Consider the following 20013-nt stretch of genomic DNA (forward strand, 5'->3'; position numbering starts at 1 on the left):
AACATTTTTCGTATCAAGGGCCCCTAAATTGATACATATTAGATAAGATTACTCTTTAGGAAAAGATTTGGGTTGTTTGATATGATTAAGAGCCATATTGAGGTTGAGAACCACTCTAAGGAGTCGGCTGCACTAGTGTATAGCTCTTTCCCAAAGATGGTTTCTGTCATTTTAGGCAGTTGGTATCGTACTAGTGATTGTTAAAGTGTTCGTTTTGCTGATACATTTAATTTTAATGAGTTAATTCACTCTATAAATGGGTTTAAATCAATGATTGACAACTGTAATTGACTCTATTTGTGTTTGCTCAGAGACAAGATACCAATATTTAGGGTTGACTGTTGTACAGTGGGAGGAGGGGGACACACACTTACAGAAACAATATAAAACACTGTTATATTTACAAGATAAAAGTCTTAAATATTTGTGCAAAAAAAAAGTACACCGCAGTAGAGTCTATGAACATCTGATAGATGAGGCAGTGGGAATGTTTTAAAGCTGAGCTGTTTGGTTGTCAATCTTTGGTCCAGTTGTATTTAACAGCTGTGATCCAGAGTTTAGGTCAATGTTCACTGGATCAGGTTTGGATTGAGGATTCTGAGACCCTGATTCCATTTAGCAGCAACATCCGAACTGAGTATTCCAAACACAAGTGGACAGCTCTCAGTGTGTGTGTTCTCATCTGGCAGTAGCAGCATCTCCACGTGTCTTCAGTGATTCCACTCCCACGCTCTGTATGAAACTTAACACGTTTGCATTTCCGTTTGCGAAACACCTTTCGCTGCACTGACTTATCGGCCTAAATTGAGACCAGTCAACGGGTTTCTGGCATGCTCCATCTACGGATGTCCATCTTCTGTGTTTTTGGTCTTCTCTTGTTTGTTTACCTGCAACTACTCGCTTTTATGACACAATTGTCTCGCAAATGAGTACATACTTCTAATGGGGCAGGGGACAGCAGGTGAGTAGGGAGTCACTAATGTGGACAAGAGTCACATACCCGTTCTCACTAATATCTGAATGTGGATTCATGTGGCCTGAAACACCTCCCAACATGTTTTTTGACATCCAATGCATCCTGACAGTGTTTTCACCTGTATTTAGAGCTGTCCACTTGTGTTCGGATCACTCAGACCACATGTTACTGCTAGATGGAAACAGGGTCTTAGTCATCCGGTCCATCACTTTGCATCCACAGAAGATGCTCACCACTAATCTAATGTTAGATCCATTGAATTTCAAGGCTTTGCAAAATCAGGTAAACAAGGAAATGTCTCATTTTGGTGCGAGACTGGGCTACATGCCACCAGTGACGTTAAGGTCCATGGGATGGATCACAAGCTTAGGCTCTGGTATTGCCACCATAGGTGATGCTGATGACCTGGACAGAAAGATAAGATCACAAGAGTTTCCAACAGAGAGAGACCCTCCTGTATATGTATGATCTGTAGGGGCCTACCCGAGAGCATGTCCCTCAAAGCCCAGCGCTGTGATGAAGATGTTGACCAGGACGGTGAAGAAGACCATCACTGTCGCTACGTTGTTCATCCTGTTCAACTTGGCGTGTTTCCGGACATCGTTTAGATCATACTTCACTGCTGGCACACAAGCACACAACAACAAAAACTAAATGAGAAACATAAAAAGCTAATGTGAGATGGTGAGAGACAGAAATATAAAACAAGACAGGGAAGGTTTAGTTACAGATCTAAAGAAAAGGGTGCTGAATATAAAAACAAATACAGTACGGTGCAGAAGTCTTAGGCAGCTGTGAAAAAATGCCTAGAAGAATTGATGCTGCACTGCAAAAAAGCCAACTTGTATTTTTTGGCCTGAAACAGTGATTTAAGTTGGTAAAACTTGGAAATATAAATTATTGACATTTAGGGCAATAATGTAAGTTACCACAACAAAGGAAGCCAGTTGTCTGCTAAAAAACAAGTTTGTGAGTTGTTGTTACTTATATCTTTAAGTTGGGGTTCAAAACAAGGGACAATAGTTCTGCTAACTCTTATTTCTTTGTTGTGAAATTCAGTCATTAGCGAAAGCTAGCGGCTAACTGATGCTAGCGGCGCTGCTTGTTACAGCTACAAGAGTAGATATCAGCGTATCAATGCTAACGCAAAATTGTGGTCGCATTAACAACATTAGCTGACATTTCATAGCGGCGTTACAATCGTGCCACTTCAGCACATTGCAGAAGTTAGCAGAAGTAAGGATTAAAAGTTATTACAATGTAAAATTATAAGTTAGTACAACTTACAGTTGAGTTGACAAAAATCTGAATTCAGAGTTGAGCAAACTCAAAAACAAAACTTAAAATATTTAGTTTAATTGTCCAACTTAATTTTATCGAAGTTTGTTGCCTTGAAATTTTGAGTTCACCCAACTTTTCTTTTTTTGCAGTGTGGTTGGTCACACCAAATATTGATTTGATTTTGATTTCTCTGCTGTTCACTCACTTTGCATGTTGTTAATTGATAAAAAATATACTATTAACATTTTATTTTTGAAAGCATTCCTATTTTACAGCATTTTTTCATACCTGCCTAGAACTTTAGCACAGTTCTATATGTCTCAAATGTTGTAAGTTAACTGCTACTATACAACCTTAGATACATGACAAAAGTATTGTTATTATTATCAAAGTATTACGTGGATGTGGATGAATGGGTCAAACAAACACAATACTTTAAGCTGGGGCACTGCTGTTTGAATCTTGTGTGAAACCAAAAGTAAATTTGTTTTACTTACGTACATTAACTAACGTTAAATGCTAAAGTCTGGTACATAACGTAGGTTAACTTAGGTACATGACATGTAACAAGACCCAACCAAATATGGGTTGGGTCTTGTTACAAAAAATCCTTAACTTCTTTTTTTTAATTCAGTTATAATGTGTTAGTTAATTAGATTTAGTGCTGATAAATGTTTTTTGTTACTTTTGGACATCTCTAGCTCTCCTTGTAAACATGACAAAGTGACTATTTTGCCTATATTTTTCGTCAAAATCAAAGGATTTGGACTTCTGAAATCACTTTACAACTTTGAATGCATGATGCAAACTGGTTTTCCATAGGAGGGAAACCAATGCACCAATTTTCTCGGTCAGCCAGACAAAAGTGCAGCTCCTTTTCAAGTTGAATTACCTTCTGATTGGTTAAAAAATCAATAAGCCGCTAAAGATCAGTCATTGGTTTTAGAAGCTTAAAATGTGGAAGGTGCATAGAATCAAGACAGGCATACAAAAGCATGTATTTAAAGTGCAAGGAGCAAGGAAAAGGAGGAATGATAACAATGGATAGAGTCACTTGCCTATAAAGACGAGCAGCAGCCCCACTATGACCTGTAACGTGATGGACAGAGACAGCAGGACAATGAGAGGGATGTAGAATCGGTAACGAGACCCCACATAGAGAACGGTCTTCAGCTGGGACGAGTTGGCCATCAGCAAGGCAACGTCCAACATGCTCTGAGCCGCACTCTTCTTAGTGGCATAGTGATTTAGGTTCATTGGGCGATGCGTTTTGCCTTTCTGTGCCTGCAAGTGTTGAGAGGAGAAGTTAGTTCTGATAAAAGTTCCAGGTCCTGTTAACCCTTTATCAGGAAAATAACTATATTTGGTAACTTCAGGTAATATTTCGAGAAAAAAGTTGCAGATTAAAGTGGCAAATCTACAAGAAAAAAAGTTGCAGATTTAAGAGATTTAAAGTGGCAAATCTGCGCGAAAAAAGTTGCAGATTTACGAGAAAAAAGTGGGAAAAAAACAACTTTTTTCTCCCAGATTCACCACTTTAACCCTTAATAGGGCACTCATTGAAAAACTTGCAAATTCCAAATTTCAACCCTAGAGAATATTGGAGGATATTACATACTGCCAGAATGTGTAAAAAAAAAACATACGAAAAAAGTTTACGAAATTAAAGTGGCAAATCTATGAGAAAAAAATGTGCAGATTTATGAGATTTAGTGGTGAATCTGGGAGAAAATAGTAGCTTTTTTCCCCCATTTTTCTCGTTAATCTGCGACTTTTTTTGTGCAGATTTGCCACTTTAAATCTCTTAAATCTGCGACTTTTTTTCTTGTAGGTTTGCCACTTTAACCCATAAGAACCCATGGTGACATGGGTGTCACAAACATTTTTAATGTTCTAGTAATGTTCATGTATGTTTCCTCAAGTACATAAGTGTGTTTTTTAGTTTTCTACAGCTACAGTAGCTTGTTGAGAAGCCGTCCAATAAGGCAGTGTTATTTATATTTATTTATTCTCAATTTATTATTTTGTTACTTAAAAACAAATCTGAAATGGAATTTGTTGTCTAACAGCACTATTAAAGTCACAACTTTGATATATGTGGTGGAGATGCAAAGAAAAAGGCAAATTTGTGTTTCTGTAAGCAGAAAAGGTGTCTAGTTTATTCATTTAAAAATAAGATATATCATAAGGTCCACTTGGTCTATGGTATATCCCCCATAATTTTCCTTTTTAAGGATTACTGGCTCTGGGTTCTTATGGGTTAATCTAGTAAATTTGCAACTTTTTTCTCGAAATGTTACCTGACTCTAACTACCAAATATAGTTCTTTGCCTGATAAAGGGTTAAAGAACACAGTCACACATGGGCTAATTACAACCACTGTTACAAATACAGATCCACCTCTGGAGGATTTCGATGTGGATTACACTGCGTCTCTCAGGCTTACACCAATCACAGAGAGGTGTTGTGGTGTATTTTGTTACTATGCTCTCTATGTACTGTGGTTGTCAGAGAAGAAAGGGGAGTGGCAGAGTGATAACAGGTGATACGTCCCACAAAGCACGCTGCAGGGCGTCTCCTTCTACAGCTACAGAAACCTGAGGATTTGCCACATGCAATGACACATGCCTGTGCGGGGAGAATGAAGTGAAACTGAGTGTGGGAGGGAGGTATTTGAGGTGGTGTCAAATACTTATACTGCAGAACAGGTAAACTGTAGTACTCCGGAGAAAAAAAACAGAGTTTAAAAAAAAAACATTGGAAATCTAAACAAACAATTTAAGTTATGGATTAAAAAAAACCTAGGCACTATCATCACTGTGCAATTAAAAAAAATACAGTATTTTAAATTGGGACAGTCTTCAAACATTTGCAGACTTAAAACTGACCTGTAGTACTGCATAAACTGGCTCCAGATCCTCTGAAAGAGTTCATCAGCCAAAGAAACAGCCTGAGCGTGTTACTGGAGGCTCTGTCAGAGGTGACTGTTATATTCCTCTGTCAGTAAGTCGGTCTGGTCAGTAAGGAGTGCAATGTTGTATGTGATGTTGTATTGTTTTTTAATTGTATCGCAAGTGTTTGTATATGTATTTTGTATATTGTACGTGTTTTGTTTTTGTTTGTTTTTTTATTTCGTAATTCTCTGCTTTTTTTACATCATGGCCATGGGACTACAGATGAAAACTAGCCTTCTGGCTAACTCTGGCTTTTTTAACCATCATGTGTTTTATGAAATTGCACTGTCCCCTTTTAAATAAACCAAAAAAAACCCATTCTGGTTATGTTGTCTACCTTTATCTCCCTCTGCACCAGAGAAAGAAAGTGAGTTTTTGTTTAAAGGCTTTTTCTCAGGGTTTTTCCCAGTCCTGTAGCATAGGTAGACAAGATGCCACACCGGGGTGTAACTCTGTCTGAGTCACACCGCTTTCATTCATCTCAACACAGCTGGCGACTTTGTAGAGGAACACTTATTTCACGTGGGGTTACGTCACTGCTGACAGTCCTGGAAATGAACAATGCTTTCAAACCTGGGTGTCGCAAGACTTTTCTGTTCTTCAGACATTTGTTTCATATTTCTGTCTTTGAGAATTACTGACAAGTTCTATGTGTTTCTAGCCTTTCACGACAATTCAGAGAAAACAAAGAATGAATCAGTCTTCAGTTTAACTGCTGTCCACTGGTAAACATGCCACCTGTTCGCTAAGACAACCAGTTTTGTTTTAAGAAGCCAGAAAGGTTTGGGAGACCCTGTGGGCTGACATGGGCTAAAGTTGACCTGTGATTTGGCCCCTCTTTTGTCAATAGGAAATAATAAACATGCATCTCCATCTACTGCAATATATTAACATATATTGCATTATATATCAGTCCAATAAGTGTGAAAACTGTTGAACTCACTAAAAACTTTGATGAACATGATAATATTTTTTCAATATTTTCCATTTTTAATGGGAACCCCCTGAAATCCCCTCAGTGACCCCTGGGGGACCCCAGAATGCTGACTGAAAACTATTGTTCTAAGCAAACATCCAACAAGTCCTAACAGCTTCCTTATTAATACTCTGGAATTAACTGACAACAATTTACAATTTAATCCTTTTTAATTTAATTCAATTCTGTTGTATAAAACGAAACAAAACACACCAGAACACAACAGAACACAACTCAACACAACACCACAAAACACAACACAACAAAACACAACAAAATACAACTCTACACAACGCATCAAAACACAACACCACAAAACACAACACAACTCTACACAACACAACGCAACAAAACACAACACAACACCACAAAACACAACAAAACACCACAAAACACAACACAACTCTACACAACGCAACAAAACACCACAAAACACAACACAACTCTACACTACACAACAAAACACAACACAACTCTACACAACACAACAAAACACAACACAACTCTACACAACACAACACAACACAACACAACACAACACAACACCACAAAACACAACACAACTCTACACAACACAACAAAACACAACACAACTCTACACAACGCAACAAAACACAATGCAACACAACACCACAAAACACAACACATCATACCACACCACAACACATACCACGAAACACAACACATCACAACACAACAGTATAGGAAAAAATAGAACATAATAGAGAAGAGCAGAATAATAGAAAATAACAGAGAGAAAACCTTCAACATAATAGAACAGAGAGGATCAGAACATAGAAGAGAAGAGAGTAATAATGGCCTGTCAGTCTGTGTTGCTTACCTCTATGTCTCCTGCCTTATTCAGAGCTATGTCTTCTCCATTCATCTTCTCTACAGAAACTATCAGGAACCTGTCCTCCTGCTGCTGATGTGGTGAGTGTGTGCTGAGGTGTAGTCTCAGAGCTCTTTTACAGGCCACAGAGAAAGTTGAGGAAATCGACATGAGTAGACAGGCCTAACAAGTCTACCAAGTCCTCCAGTTACAGAAACTTTGAAAGATCCCTCCCACCATGTGTCACTCTCTTGACTTTAAACTGAAGGGTGCAGCTTTTCACTTACAAAAAAAAAATGTTCATGTTTATATTTTATGGTTTCAATTTTGTCCCAGAATATAAATGTATTTGGAGTGACATGTAGATCTAAAATCTGAAATGTCTACAATATGTCAGGTCTAGACACTAGTTGGTTCATCATGTGATACCTATTTCAACAAAGTATCACATTAACAGGATCAAAGCTTTTTAATCTGTACAAAAAGAAACTTTAGACATTTGAGAAGTGTTAAAACGTGTAGAAGTGTAATTTTACAGGTAAGTATTAACTTTGTCCAGTAGAGGACACTGTACTTCATGCAACATGATTTACAGAATTACCATCAACATGCTTAAAATACAGGAGGAGATTGATCAAATCTGCATTTGTGTAAAAATGTTTTGCCAGAAAAACCTATTGTTCACCAGATATTCAACCCTTTTGTACCGCATAAAATTTATTTAATACCACCAATTTTCCTTTTTCAAATCTCTCTGGGTACATAATTACGATGGAATATTAGAGCCACATTTAGAAAAAAATAAATAATTACAAGATTAAAGTCGTATATATTGAATTAATTACGAGACTAAAGTTGAAAACAATTAATTAATTACAAGAATAGCCCTAAATATTTAATTAATAACTAGAATAAAGTCGAAAATATTGAATTAATTATGAGAATAAAGTCGTAAATATTTAATTAATTATGAGAATAAAGTTGAAAATATTTAATTAATTACGAGAATAAAGTCGAAAATATTGAATTTATTTCAGAATAAAGTCGTAAATATTTAGATTAATTACGAGAGTAAAGTCGCAAATATTTAATTAATCCATTAATTAAGAGAATAAAGTCGAAAATATTTTGATTAATTACCAGAATGAAGTAAAAAATATTGAATTAATTATGAGAATAAAGTAAAAAATATTGAATTAATTAAGAGAATAAAGTCGAAAATATTGAATTCATTATGAAAATACAGTCGTAAAAATGTAATTAATTACGAGAATAAATCGTAAATATTTAATTAATTACGAGATTAAAAAGGAAATATTTAATCGCTGGCTCACAGGTCTCCCCCTGCTAATTTATTAAATATTTACGACTTTATTCTCGTAATTATTTAAATATTTACGACTTTAATCTCGTAATATTTTTTTTTCTAAATGTGGCCCTACTAATCCGTCGTAGCCTACATAATACCCAAAATGTGGCTATTTCCTAAAAAAAACAACCCATTTTTTAAAAATGTATTTACCATAGACTGTGTACTTTACTCGCCTATTTAACAGCCAAAGTAAAAGAAGCCACCGGAAGATGTTTTTTTTTAACAGGAAGTTGTTTCCTTGCGGGTCTTCTGCTGCTGCACAACATGGCGACCTGCTTCACCCTCCGGTCCGCCGTGCTCCGCAGGGCCCTGCAGGGAGCTCTCAGCCTGCACCGCCGCTCAGCGACACCTCCGGTCGGGCTCAGGTTGGTGTGTAGCGCTCCTCCACCAGAGAAACCGGCCGTGGTATCTGAATCTACGGGGGAGTACGCCTTCGTAGAGCGCCTCATCCCGCCGTCCCGGGTCCCCGCTCCGCCGGAGCACGCCGGTCCCACCCCGTCCGGCTGGACCCCTCCGGCAGCTTCCCCGCCGTCTCTGCCCTACATGATCCGCCGCTCCCGCATGCACAACATACCGGTCTACTCCGATCTGACCCACGGCAGCCGCAAAACCACGCTCATCCGGAAAGTGGAGGGGGACATCTGGGCTCTGGAGCAGGACGTGAAGCAGTTTCTGAAGAAGCGGACGGGCAAAGAGCTGCCCACCCAGGTCAACGAGGTCACCATGACCTTAACGGTCAAAGGTCACTTCCACGAGGAGCTGAAAGAATGGCTGACCAGCAAAGGTTTCTGACATCCTCATCGGTCCAGGACCAGCCGGATCTCTGTGGGACCTGTTGGCATGTCCACACCTTCAGACATTGTCCTTCAGCAGCCCTACATGTCCACACCTTCACACATTGTCCTCCAGCCTGTTTCCATCCATTGGAGGAGCGCTTCGGACTACTGCCACTCTGTGTAACTTTTTGCAGACACCATAGATATGTTAAAGTTATGGGATCAGACCGTGTACATAAGTGTATGAAATGATTGTTATATTAAATATAAATACATCATCTCTCTTGTTTACTTCATTTTTCATCATACATAAATAAGGATGAGACATGACGTTTAGAAGTGCATCAGAGTTTCAGGTGTACATGCAGTCATTGGGAAAAAATAATAGAGCACCCTTGTTTTCTTCATCGCATTTGTTTATTTTAATGCCTGATACAAGTAAAGGTACATTTGATGTCTAACCATTTTCCATGGATTTCTCGATGATTTTGGTTATCAAGTGCCTTTGAGTGTCTAGAAAAACACTATGAATTAAATGTATTATCAAGAAACCCATGGAAAATGTCTAGATATCAGCTCTTAAATTAAATTATCAGCTATTCTTGTTATATTTGTCCAAACAAATGTACCTTTAGTTGTACCAGGCATTAAAAAGAACAAGAAATTGAAGAAAACAATGGTCTTATATTTTTTCCATGACTGTATATATAGGAATAAAGGGCAATCTTATACAATAACTCACCACAAATAGGTAGCCATTTACATTTCTCCAAAAATTTCCTGTAGCACAGCAGCCATATAAGGACTTACAATTTATAATTAAAATATATAATTTGTATGGACTGCAAATATTTCCGAAATTCCATTAAACAGATCAAACAATGAGTAAGATTTAGAGAACTTTGCTTTATGGATGTTAAAACTGAATGTTGACTCTCCACTGAGTTTTTTGTTTTCATAGTATAATATTACATCCTTGGCTTCCAGTTTGACTGAATGGTTTGCGAGGCGAAGTAGTCCTTAATTTTTTCTTGTTTACCTCATTAAACTAGACAGAATCAGGGAAAGGTGTGATGGTACTCCAGTTACTTTTTAAGGTCAAGATTTAACATGGAAAAAGGTGAGTAATTTAAACCAATATTTTTATGAATCAAACCACAGAGTATATTAAGTCGTTAAAATTAGCCCTACCCTGACAACAATTAAATGCTGCTGAAATAAATGCATCAAAAATAATAATCCAAAATATATATTTGGAATAAATAAAACAAGCATGTAGCCATTCATCATAACATGTACTTTTACTTTTGATACATTTTGAATGCAGGACTTTTATTTCCACCACTGGTTGAAACGAGAAGCAGCTTTTTTTCTCTTTCTGATCCAACTACCTGAAACAACTGATCACTTATATTTTGTGGTGAACAACTTATTACTGCAGCCCTCAAAGATAATCACAAAATGAAAGAAAAAAAGAACAAATTCTGGTATTTCACAATATTACAACTTAAAGCAATACATTTATTAAGTGATCCAATATAAACATTTATACAAAGCGCTGTAAAGGACAATAGACGTTCAGGAGAAAAACATCAGTCATGTTGAATTCTGATGATACAATGACTGTAGTCACAGACAGAAACCTACTGAACTCATTACTGCAGGACCATTCATGTTAATATGGAATCGATGTTGCCAGTATTATGATGTGAATAATTACACTCAAGCCGCCTTATCCCTCATATCAGTCATACTGGTTAAAATAATAAACTGTATCAGTTTTCTATGACACAATGGTTGAATTTCTGCTTAAATCTGTCACTGGTTAAGTTCTGTGAAATCAAACATTCTCCTATTGGTCACAATTCTGTCCCACATTTACAGTTTCAACAACAACCGATCAGACTCTCCCATCACTAGTACATTATGTTTAGTGCTGTGCTCACTTCAGCTGTCAATCAATATTTACTCTGACGCCACCGGCATGGTGTTAGGGATGGCATCAGGAAGGAGGCAGGGAGAAAAAGTCCTTCATTTGCTTGGTAAGTTCCTCCAACTGGTCCGCTGTGGAAAAGAGGAAACAATGATTTAACAACGTGGAACAAACTGTAATTCTGCATTTCTCCTTCGTGAAGAGCACCTGGTAGGGCTGCACAATACTGGTAAACTGTCTTTGTGATGTATTCACATTGTGATATGAAAAAAATACAGGAATTTTCACTGAATATTTTTATTAGGGCGGGGACCGCTCTGCTGAAGAACCCTAGTTCAAAGCAGTCTAAGCAGATACTAATATGTGAGGTTGAAATACTACAAGCCATTGATTGCGTGACATGGACAACCTGCACAAACCCAGCATTTTAACATGCCAAGCTACTGTCAATCAGGCCCCCCAGGAGTTTTCTGTGGAAACCTGAACGCACCGCAGAAATTTTACATTTCTGCTTAAAACAGAAAGACATCAGAGTTACAAGTTACGACACTGAGAGCAGTGAAGATCCTCTAATATTGAATAAATCTCACTGTAATGCTGTCAACCTAAATCTGTGTGTGAAGAATCCTCCTTCAATCAGAACTGTAGGAGTTATGGCTGATGTAGACAGACAGACAGAGACACAGACAGACAGACACGGACAGAGACACACAGACAGACAGAGACACGGACAGACAGACACAGACAGAGACACAGACAGAGACAGAGACACACAGACAGAGACACAGACAGAGACAGAGACACACAGACAGAGACACAGACAGACACAGAGACACAGACAGACAGAGACACAGACAGACAGACACGGACAGAGACACACAGACAGACAGAGACACAGACAGACAGACACAGACAGAGAAACACAGACAGAGACACAGACAGAGACAGAGACACAGACAGAGACACAGACAGAGACACTTAGACAGAGACACACAGACACAGACAGAGACACACACACACACGTGATTACAATACTACCAAAATTCAGAGATAAGTCGTCGAGCAAAAAAAACACAGAAGAATAAGTAGCATTAGGCCCAGTGATTAGTATATAGTGTGTTCTTTCATGCACACTCAATGACGTGTCGCCGGTTTCAGACAGTGTTGCTATGGCGAGTCAAGTCCTACTATGCAGTAGAAACACAGCATACGTGTTCATGTGAAAGGAAAGGTTCACTTACGTAAACTGTGCTTCTCTCCGCGGCTCCAGTAGCACGGCTGTGTTTGGAGCTGATTTACCTCCTCACTCATGGTTGCGGATGCGTCTGATACTTCTTGCAGCATTTCCAGCTCCTGAGACACACGCAAGAGGAAAAAGTGTCAAAGTGACTTGTTTCTTGTGTTCACACAGATTTTTAAAGGGGTATGTGAGCATTGGTTTTTGCCAGATGTGGCCGTACCATGATGAAAGCCAGCAGCAGCTGGTGTATTCTCTGGAAGACGTCGGGGTCGGTGCTGAAGCTGGGCTCATCTCTGCTGCAGTAACTTCTCAAGTCGGTTTCAAAAACATGGCTAAAAGTGGCCATCAAGAGCTGGAGGTCAGACGCTGCCACACGCAGAGAGCTTGGAGAGAAGACAGCAGGAGTCTGCTCCTCATTACTCGGGAACTCACACTGAGGAGAAGAGAGTGGAAAGAGAAGCACACAGCAGAAAGACAGCACTCATTAGTACATTGAGATTCAGTCCAGTTTCCTCTACGGCAGACCCGGGCATTTGGCGGCCCGCGGGCCACATCCGGCCTGTTGGTTGTCTCTGTCCGGCCCACGTGAGGTTACCCAGAAATTAGAAATCAATTCAACCACAGTGCTTTTACTTTGAAGGCGGTTTACGTATATCTGCCTGCATACATACCCACCTGCAAAGAAACACGTTCCACAAAATCTACTGAGTTACCTCGGTACCTAGTCAAAAACATGTATTGCTTTTTGCATATAGTTAATAAAAAAGAAGCCTTTTTGATACTTTATATCAACTTTATATGAATTATGACTGACGCACTCGTTATTATTTACCGTTCGTTTTTCATTTAACCGTTCCACCTGTTATTTCCTGTCACTACCTTTCAAAATTAAATCACCCGTTTCACACTGGACGGCACCTTTTCAAAAATAAAAGTATCACAACATTGTAAAACACGCAGAAAATGTACAAACATGAAAAACAAGGTAAATAATACAAAAACACCAATAGGAACCTTGCTAAAGGTAATTTACAGTTGTGTTTAAAATAAATGGAAATGTGATATAGTGATTGGAGTATTTACTACTTTTTACTGCTATATTTGATTTATTCCACATTAACAGTCTTATCATAACATGTATTCCTATCAGTAGCAGCTCAAAACCAGATAATTTACTGTATTTTATAAAGCAATTACATTAATATTGAGCAGAATTTAGTTTAGAGTTTTGGTCCGGCCCTCTGCAACCTTCGTGGTATTGGTCATGTGGCCCCTTGGGAAAATCAATTGCCCACCCCTGCTCTACGGGCTCTGCACTAAAGCCCACAGATATTATCCCACGGCTCAGGGTCCTTCATCTGTTGATTACGTCACACAATATGATTGGCTGTACACTTGAATGGGAGTACATTGTGATTGGCTGTATGTCAGACAGTTATGATTGGCTGTAGTCATAGCAACCAGCTGTAGTCAGAATTTTTTCGCGGTGTTTCGGTGATCTGCAGCAGCTATGGAGAGCTTTGGGAACTTGAGGAAATTAAATATTTTCTACAAAATAGTGTTTACTACACCTTGACCATCACTAGCCCCAAACTAGAGAGCAGAGAGGCAGTTTCTAAAAGTGGCAATGTGCTCATACTATTGTAGTGTATTGGCAGTGACTAGGAAGGGATTATTATACATATGAAGATTTTGTATATGTTTTTTCTTTTCTGTATAACGTTTGCCTTTTTTTTTGAAATGCCTGCCTGTGGCGAAACCAACATTCAAGTTTTGTGTATTGTTTGTGTGCTAAGCAGAAATAAACTAACTTATGTTAGGCAAGAAATTTACATAAAACATGAGAAGTATCGGGTTTCTGTTGGATATGTGTGTATATATACATATGCATGATTTCGAAATTGTGCTTTTCCCCCCTAAGAGTCAGCAATAGACTGAACTGAGCAGTAATTATGTTTATTTAGCGTGTTAAGGTATATTTATTTAGCTATGTATTTATTTATAAGTATATGTATATTCCAAATTCCCTTCATAAACCTTTCAGTGAATATTTCCAACTCAATTCACAAATGCACAAGTACAATTAGCGGAGGAAAATGGATGGATGGAATATTAGACAACTGACAAGATTTCCCCCTCCTCACTAATTCTCCTTAAAATACAAAGGTACAATACTTTGGATTGATCAATTTAATAATATTTCCATACAGTTCTCCTCTCTGAATACATACAGAAGCAGTTTAGTGGCTCTGATTGCTCAGGTCACTAAGTAGTACACACACTTATTTCTACACTTTTGTTTTATTTTAAATATAATTATAATTTTGCTTTATCTTTATGGTAAGTATATGTTTTTAATACTATGTAATTATAGTTACTTGTTTTTAATTCAACTTGTGAAATGCACCTTTCTTTTCTTGTTATTTCTTTATCTTTTTGTCTTATTGTCCAAAAAAAAAACCCTTCATTTTATTCCTATTTATTCTTTATTATATCAGTTACCATTCATAGAATTGGCTGACAATATAATACATTGTTTGTGGAATGTATAATAATGTATAAAAAATGTGAAATATTATTTTAATTAAGTCTTATGTTTGAGAAAGGAGCTCTCTGTGCACAATCCACATAATGAAGGTCTACTTTCAATGTGGCTCAAAAAAATTACTATATTGGCCTCCGCAACAGGTATCAATTAATTTCCACCTCTAAAATCAGTATTAGCATCTTTCTTAAATATCCATATCGGCCACTTCTGGTCAGTGCATCTGCATTAGAATACTGTATAACCAATATTTTTTAAGCCACAGTGGTAATTTAGCATGGGCACCTGTAGAAAGAACAAACCTCTGACTGTAGCTGCTCCAGTGTTGACTGAGTCAGCTGGAGAAGGTGAGAAACATCTGCAGCCTCTCCTCTACTGGCTGCATGGGACTTGGTGCCCCTGTGTAAAGCCCTGTGAGGTAAGGAGGAGCAGTCAGAGGGGTTGCACAGACGACAAATACAAAGAGGAAAAGCAGTATATGCAACGAACATATGAAGTAGGGATGGGCGATATGGCCCTAAAAGATTATCACGGATTTTTTTTTAAGAGTATCTTTGCGATAACGATATACTTGACGATATTAAAAAATACTGAAAAATATATAGAAAAAGATTTTTTAGTCTGTATAAATAAATAAAAATCGTACCAAAAATCATAACCATCTAGGGGGTCCGGGGGGCCCCCGGGAGAAAATGTTGTACATTTTATAGTACAATGTGATCAATCTCGTCCATTTTGAGAGCTAAATGTGAGCAAACACCTCACATAACAGTTTTCACAGTCAACAGGGCTTTCCACTAGGACATGGAGAAGCCAGACTGTGTGGACGGGAGACATTTTTTTTCATAAAAGCCCAAATTTGGTGCCTCACACATTCTAATGCCAGTATTCCATCATATACACTGATCTTATCATTGCATATTTTAATTAATTATTGTAAAGGAGAATAAGGGTTCTTCTATGTTTTATTTAAGGCATCTTATTTTGACAGTCTTCTTGTAAATTCTGAGGTGGATTCTGTGCTTTTATTTTGAAAGCGGCATTGTTTAGTGACAGGAAGTAGCTTTTTGTGATTAAAACCAAAACAACTTTAAATGTTAGCTCGCGGCAAACTAACGGCATAATGCAACGGTGTGTTTGGGCCGTTTGGACCTCTGACAAGACCGGACAGGTTGATAGTGTTTAGATTGGCGCGCGCGCACACGCAGATGCACACGGAGAGTAGGTAGGCACGGCCATAGATATCTATGGGCACGGCAGCTTGCTGTATTCAGCGCGTGTGTTTAAATGTGTGAATGTGCGCATGTCTCAGAGGATGGAGAGGTGCGGGTCGGGTGACAGACACTCTGCTGAGCAGAGACAAACGCAAAATAACTTTATACTATGAATAGTGTAGATATACTTTCAGTAGCTTGAAATGCAACGTTGGCGCAGCACATGAGACTCTGGAGCCGCCACAGTCTAGGTCATTAATGGAAACCCTTACACCACTACGTCAAGAAGTAGGAATGTTGCCAATATCATGATATGCATTTTTTTTTACCCAGAAAAAAAATATACCGGTATAATCGTGAACGATACGATATGGCACACCCCTAGTATGAAGATCCACCAAACTAAGCTGGTCCCTTATTGGAAGTACATTTAAAACATGCAAACATATGAGTGCAACAGGATAATCAAGAACTGAATACATACTTGATGTGCGCAGGCCAGGGGTCTAGTGCTGGTTTGAGTATTTGTGTGAAGTGAGGCAGATTCTCAGCAGTGAAGAGCTCGTTCAGGAACATCTCTTGATCTTTTCTGTGCCCAGCAGACTTCTTGCAGCCAGGCACTAAAGTTAAAAGCTGCTCTAGGAACTGAAGCTGCAAGCAAGGACTCGCATCGCCCTGGAGAAATGGTTTGATAACATTTGCAAACAAGACAGGACATTTTCTGTTTATTCTGACGATGCATATTTTGATAGTTAAGTTTCTAACATGTACAATAGCTTTATGTAAGCTCTCACCCTGATCAGATCCAGGTCATCTGCTTTGCAAAGCATCAACTCGTGTCCCAGCAGAGCAATTTCTGTTTGTACAAAAACAGACCAAAGCAGTAGAAGAGGTTATTTTTACCTGAAAGGGAACAAAAACAACTATATACATGAACTACTCTTTGCACTCTCACTCAGATTTTGTTCTTCGATAGGTGTCTGTCAAAACACATGCAAGACTATTTAGTATGTACTATGTAGGACTGTGTTACCCTTAGTCAGCACATCTGGGCCTTTGGATTTCATTGCAATTGCCAATGAATTTGCAAAGTTTGGGTCGATACTGTGAAGTGAGAGACAGGGCAGAGAGATTTGCTGATTTTTATATGTAATTTATTTTTGATAGTTGAGAACAGGTTTGATGTTCTCTGTAGCTTATTGTACCTGCTGCAGATCCATGCCAGTATGTCGGTGCGATGCTGGGAGGGAGAACACAGCAGCTGCAGCATACTGTCCACTTCCTGCAGATGCAGCCCTTCTACCAAGGGACAAGACGCAGCCTCAACAAAGACAAAACAGACAGATTACATTTTAACATCATTTTTTGTACAGATTTTCTGTAAAAAAAACATATACATAGCAAGTGACAGTGTAAAACTCCTATATAAAAAAAGTTGAAATCAGAATGCAGTCATTTTCCTAATCTTTTTTTGACATATTACATCAAAAATTGCATGAACAAAATATACGTTATATGTTCTGATAAACATTTGATTGTTCAAAAACTTAAAAAAAAAAAATACACATATACACTTAACTTGATGTATTGTTTATATTTATGTTCTACACAGCATCCCAACTTTTAATGGAAACAGGGTTTAAATAATACAATTATCTGCCACTTTATTAGGTACACCTGTTCAACTGCTCGTTAACACACGTATCTATTCAGCCAACCACATGGCAGCAGCTCAATGCATTTAGATATGTAGACATGGTGAAGACGAGCTGCTGAAGTTCAAAGCGAGCATCAGAATGAGGAAGAAAGGAGATTGTGAACGTGGCATGGTTGTTGGTGTTGGAATGTTTTACAAACTGCTGATCTAACGACCAGCTCTAGGGTTTACAGAGAATGGGCAGAAAAAGAGAAAGTATCCAGTGACTGAAAATGCCTTGTTGATGCCAGAGGAGAATGATCAGACTGGTTGTAATATTACAGAAGACCAATTTTAAAAAGTATGTTTATGCAAATGTTGGCCTCTGAAAAGTATGTCCATCTATATGACTCAATACTTGGTTGGGGCTGTTTGACTTGAACTACTGGAAATGAACTTTTCCATCATATTCTAATGTATTGAGATGTTTTGGAAGTGCTGACATTACATTTTTGACGAATGTAAACATACATTTTCTCAATGTGAAATTTTGCCAACTGGATACACAAATGGTTATACGACATTATTTATGTATTGGATTACACACATCATAAAACACAAAGAGTTATCTGGCCTATATGTGGAACAAAACTGTGGCTGTGCACCTTCCCGTCCTCAGAGTAGCAACAATTCTGAAAATAATGTTTAGTTGAATTGAACGCAGAGAGTAATATGAGACGGACATCTCTGATTTTTGAGTATTCTCGGATTTATAACACATTGCTAGCAGATTTAAGATATCGTTGTGATTTCACACCTGATGTTTTGGTTGTTAATTCTCTCGTATTAACCTATTTTATACAGTTTATGGCATGAACGGAGTGGACCGACTGAGCTAGCAGCCCCAAAATAAGAGCAGCAGTATTTATGCAAACAAAGAAAACAAACGTCCATAAAACGCGCGCAGTGTGCTTTATATAAAATGGTTTCTGATAACTTTTTTTTAATTTTACCTGTAATGCAGCATAAACATGTCGAACAAGTTGTTTTTCTTTCAAAGCACCCGCCATTTGTTAAAAAGATCGCTCGATTGTCTTCTTCCGCTTCTTCTTCTTCTTTTGAGTTTTATTGGCGGTTGGCAGACCAACGTACAGGAGCATTACCGCCACCTGCTGGAGTGGAGTGTGGACAGTAAATTAGCAGAAAGAAAAGAAAAAGTAATAATAACTAGAAAATTTCCTCTGGGGAAATTTTGAAAGGGCCTCGGGGGCTACTGCCTGTGTGTGTGTGTGTGTGTGTGTAATTAAAATCACATAAAGTTACTGTGTGTGTGTGTGTGTGTGTGTGTGTGTGCGTGTGTGTACGTGCATGCGTGCGTGCGCGTGCGTGTGTTTGAAGCATGTGTATGCATGTGTGAGGAGTGTGCGTGCTTACGTGCATGTGTGTGTGTATCTGTAACTGTAATCACATCAAAGATCAAAGGCAATCAGATCAAAGCAATCAACAGAATTAACTGACACCACCTGTTAATGAAAGAGTGACAGCAGCCAGAGGTGGACTGAAATTTCTGGCCTCGAACAGAAAGCATTTTTGGCAAAACCATAATACCTATCATTGATCCGACTTCACTTTGAGCGTCCCGAGTTCTTCCTGAACGTCTACATGTGATTTTTTTAAAGAAAAATGAAAAAATAGCTTTGTTAGAGCGATCTAAAAAAACTGTTCCATCTTCCCTTTTTCCGAAATCTCCCTGCGTTTCTAATATGTGACCCAATGAGGCTGTTGGTGGTTTTGGTGGCGAATCTGTGCGTCGTATGCCCAAACTATAACTCTGACAGCTTTACCAGAGGATTGTGAGTGAGAAGACACATTTTCCTACATTTCTATGTATAAATTATTTCTGTAGAGTGGAATTTGCGGCCTGGAGTGCAGTTTTCAAATTTATTTTTTGACAATTTTTATTCTCCCTCTACACTCTGGCGATGATGTCACACACTGTGACACGAACATTCCGTGCAATACACACCCATTATAATCTCAGAATTTCTCCAAAAAGGATCATGGTCATTGAACAGGGATTGATAAAAAACTATATGACCTATCGAAACGTGGATTAATACACCAATACACAAGACTTGTGTCTACTGTTTAAAGTTTAAATGGAGTCTCTAGGTGAAATATTGCCGGAGAAGTAGACGTTTAAAAATCTCCAATTATTGCTCTTTTTCGCTCATTTTTTGTCTGCCGTCCCATTCATTTCAATGCAAAATTTTGGGCA

At 38.3% G+C, this 20013-nt stretch overlaps 3 protein-coding genes across 3 annotated transcripts; 1 reads left to right on the forward strand and 2 right to left on the reverse strand.

Moving 5' to 3' along the window:
- Window positions 1-891: 891 nt before the first annotated feature.
- Window positions 892-7190, reverse strand: si:dkey-93l1.9 (uncharacterized protein LOC562339 homolog). The gene is made up of 4 exons (XM_059332519.1): window positions 7029-7190; window positions 3316-3541; window positions 1460-1595; window positions 892-1381 (listed from the first exon to the last, which is right to left on the reverse strand). Exons 1-4 carry the CDS (start codon window positions 7188-7190, stop codon window positions 1297-1299), a joined length of 609 nt encoding a protein of 202 aa, XP_059188502.1. The 3' UTR covers window positions 892-1296.
- A 1413-nt stretch (window positions 7191-8603) lies between these two features.
- mrpl49 (mitochondrial ribosomal protein L49) lies at window positions 8604-9445 on the forward strand. The gene is made up of 2 exons (XM_059334222.1): window positions 8604-9241; window positions 9281-9445. The coding sequence occupies exon 1, from the start codon at window positions 8656-8658 to the stop codon at window positions 9181-9183; it is 528 nt and encodes a 175-aa protein (XP_059190205.1). The 5' UTR covers window positions 8604-8655; the 3' UTR covers window positions 9184-9241; window positions 9281-9445.
- A 1222-nt stretch (window positions 9446-10667) lies between these two features.
- haus7 (HAUS augmin-like complex, subunit 7) lies at window positions 10668-18907 on the reverse strand. The gene is made up of 9 exons (XM_059332293.1): window positions 18749-18907; window positions 17305-17420; window positions 17133-17203; window positions 16894-16955; window positions 16584-16774; window positions 15188-15296; window positions 12561-12773; window positions 12342-12453; window positions 10668-11231 (listed from the first exon to the last, which is right to left on the reverse strand). Exons 1-9 carry the CDS (start codon window positions 18803-18805, stop codon window positions 11170-11172), a joined length of 993 nt encoding a protein of 330 aa, XP_059188276.1. The 5' UTR covers window positions 18806-18907; the 3' UTR covers window positions 10668-11169.
- Between the last annotated feature and the right edge of the window lie 1106 nt (window positions 18908-20013).

The sequence above is a fragment of the Centropristis striata genome, chromosome 5 (genome assembly GCF_030273125.1).
Source record: "Centropristis striata isolate RG_2023a ecotype Rhode Island chromosome 5, C.striata_1.0, whole genome shotgun sequence".
NCBI classification, from domain to species: Eukaryota; Metazoa; Chordata; class Actinopteri; order Perciformes; family Serranidae; genus Centropristis; species Centropristis striata.

What these genes read in the sequence shown, in the direction of transcription:
- si:dkey-93l1.9 (XM_059332519.1), bottom strand. Translation starts at nt 7,190, where the DNA reads ATGTCGATTTCCTCAACTTTCTCTGTGGCCTGTAAAAGAGCTCTGAGA. An exon ending in GCTGCTGCTCGTCTTTATAG is followed by an intron (nt 1,596 to 3,315) that starts GCAAGTGACTCT and finishes GTGTGCCAGCAG; the next exon opens with TGAAGTATGATCTAAACGAT. An exon ending in TTTGAGGGACATGCTCTCGG is followed by an intron (nt 1,382 to 1,459) that starts GTAGGCCCCTAC and finishes CTTTCTGTCCAG; the next exon opens with GTCATCAGCATCACCTATGG.
- mrpl49 (XM_059334222.1), top strand. Translation starts at nt 8,656, where the DNA reads ATGGCGACCTGCTTCACCCTCCGGTCCGCCGTGCTCCGCAGGGCCCTG.
- haus7 (XM_059332293.1), bottom strand. Translation starts at nt 18,805, where the DNA reads ATGGCGGGTGCTTTGAAAGAAAAACAACTTGTTCGACATGTTTATGCT. An exon ending in ATGTTTATGCTGCATTACAG is followed by an intron (nt 17,421 to 18,748) that starts GTAAAATTAAAA and finishes GTCTTTGTTGAG; the next exon opens with GCTGCGTCTTGTCCCTTGGT. An exon ending in CGGAGAGAAGCACAGTTTAC is followed by an intron (nt 11,232 to 12,341) that starts GTAAGTGAACCT and finishes TCTTTTCCACAG; the next exon opens with CGGACCAGTTGGAGGAACTT.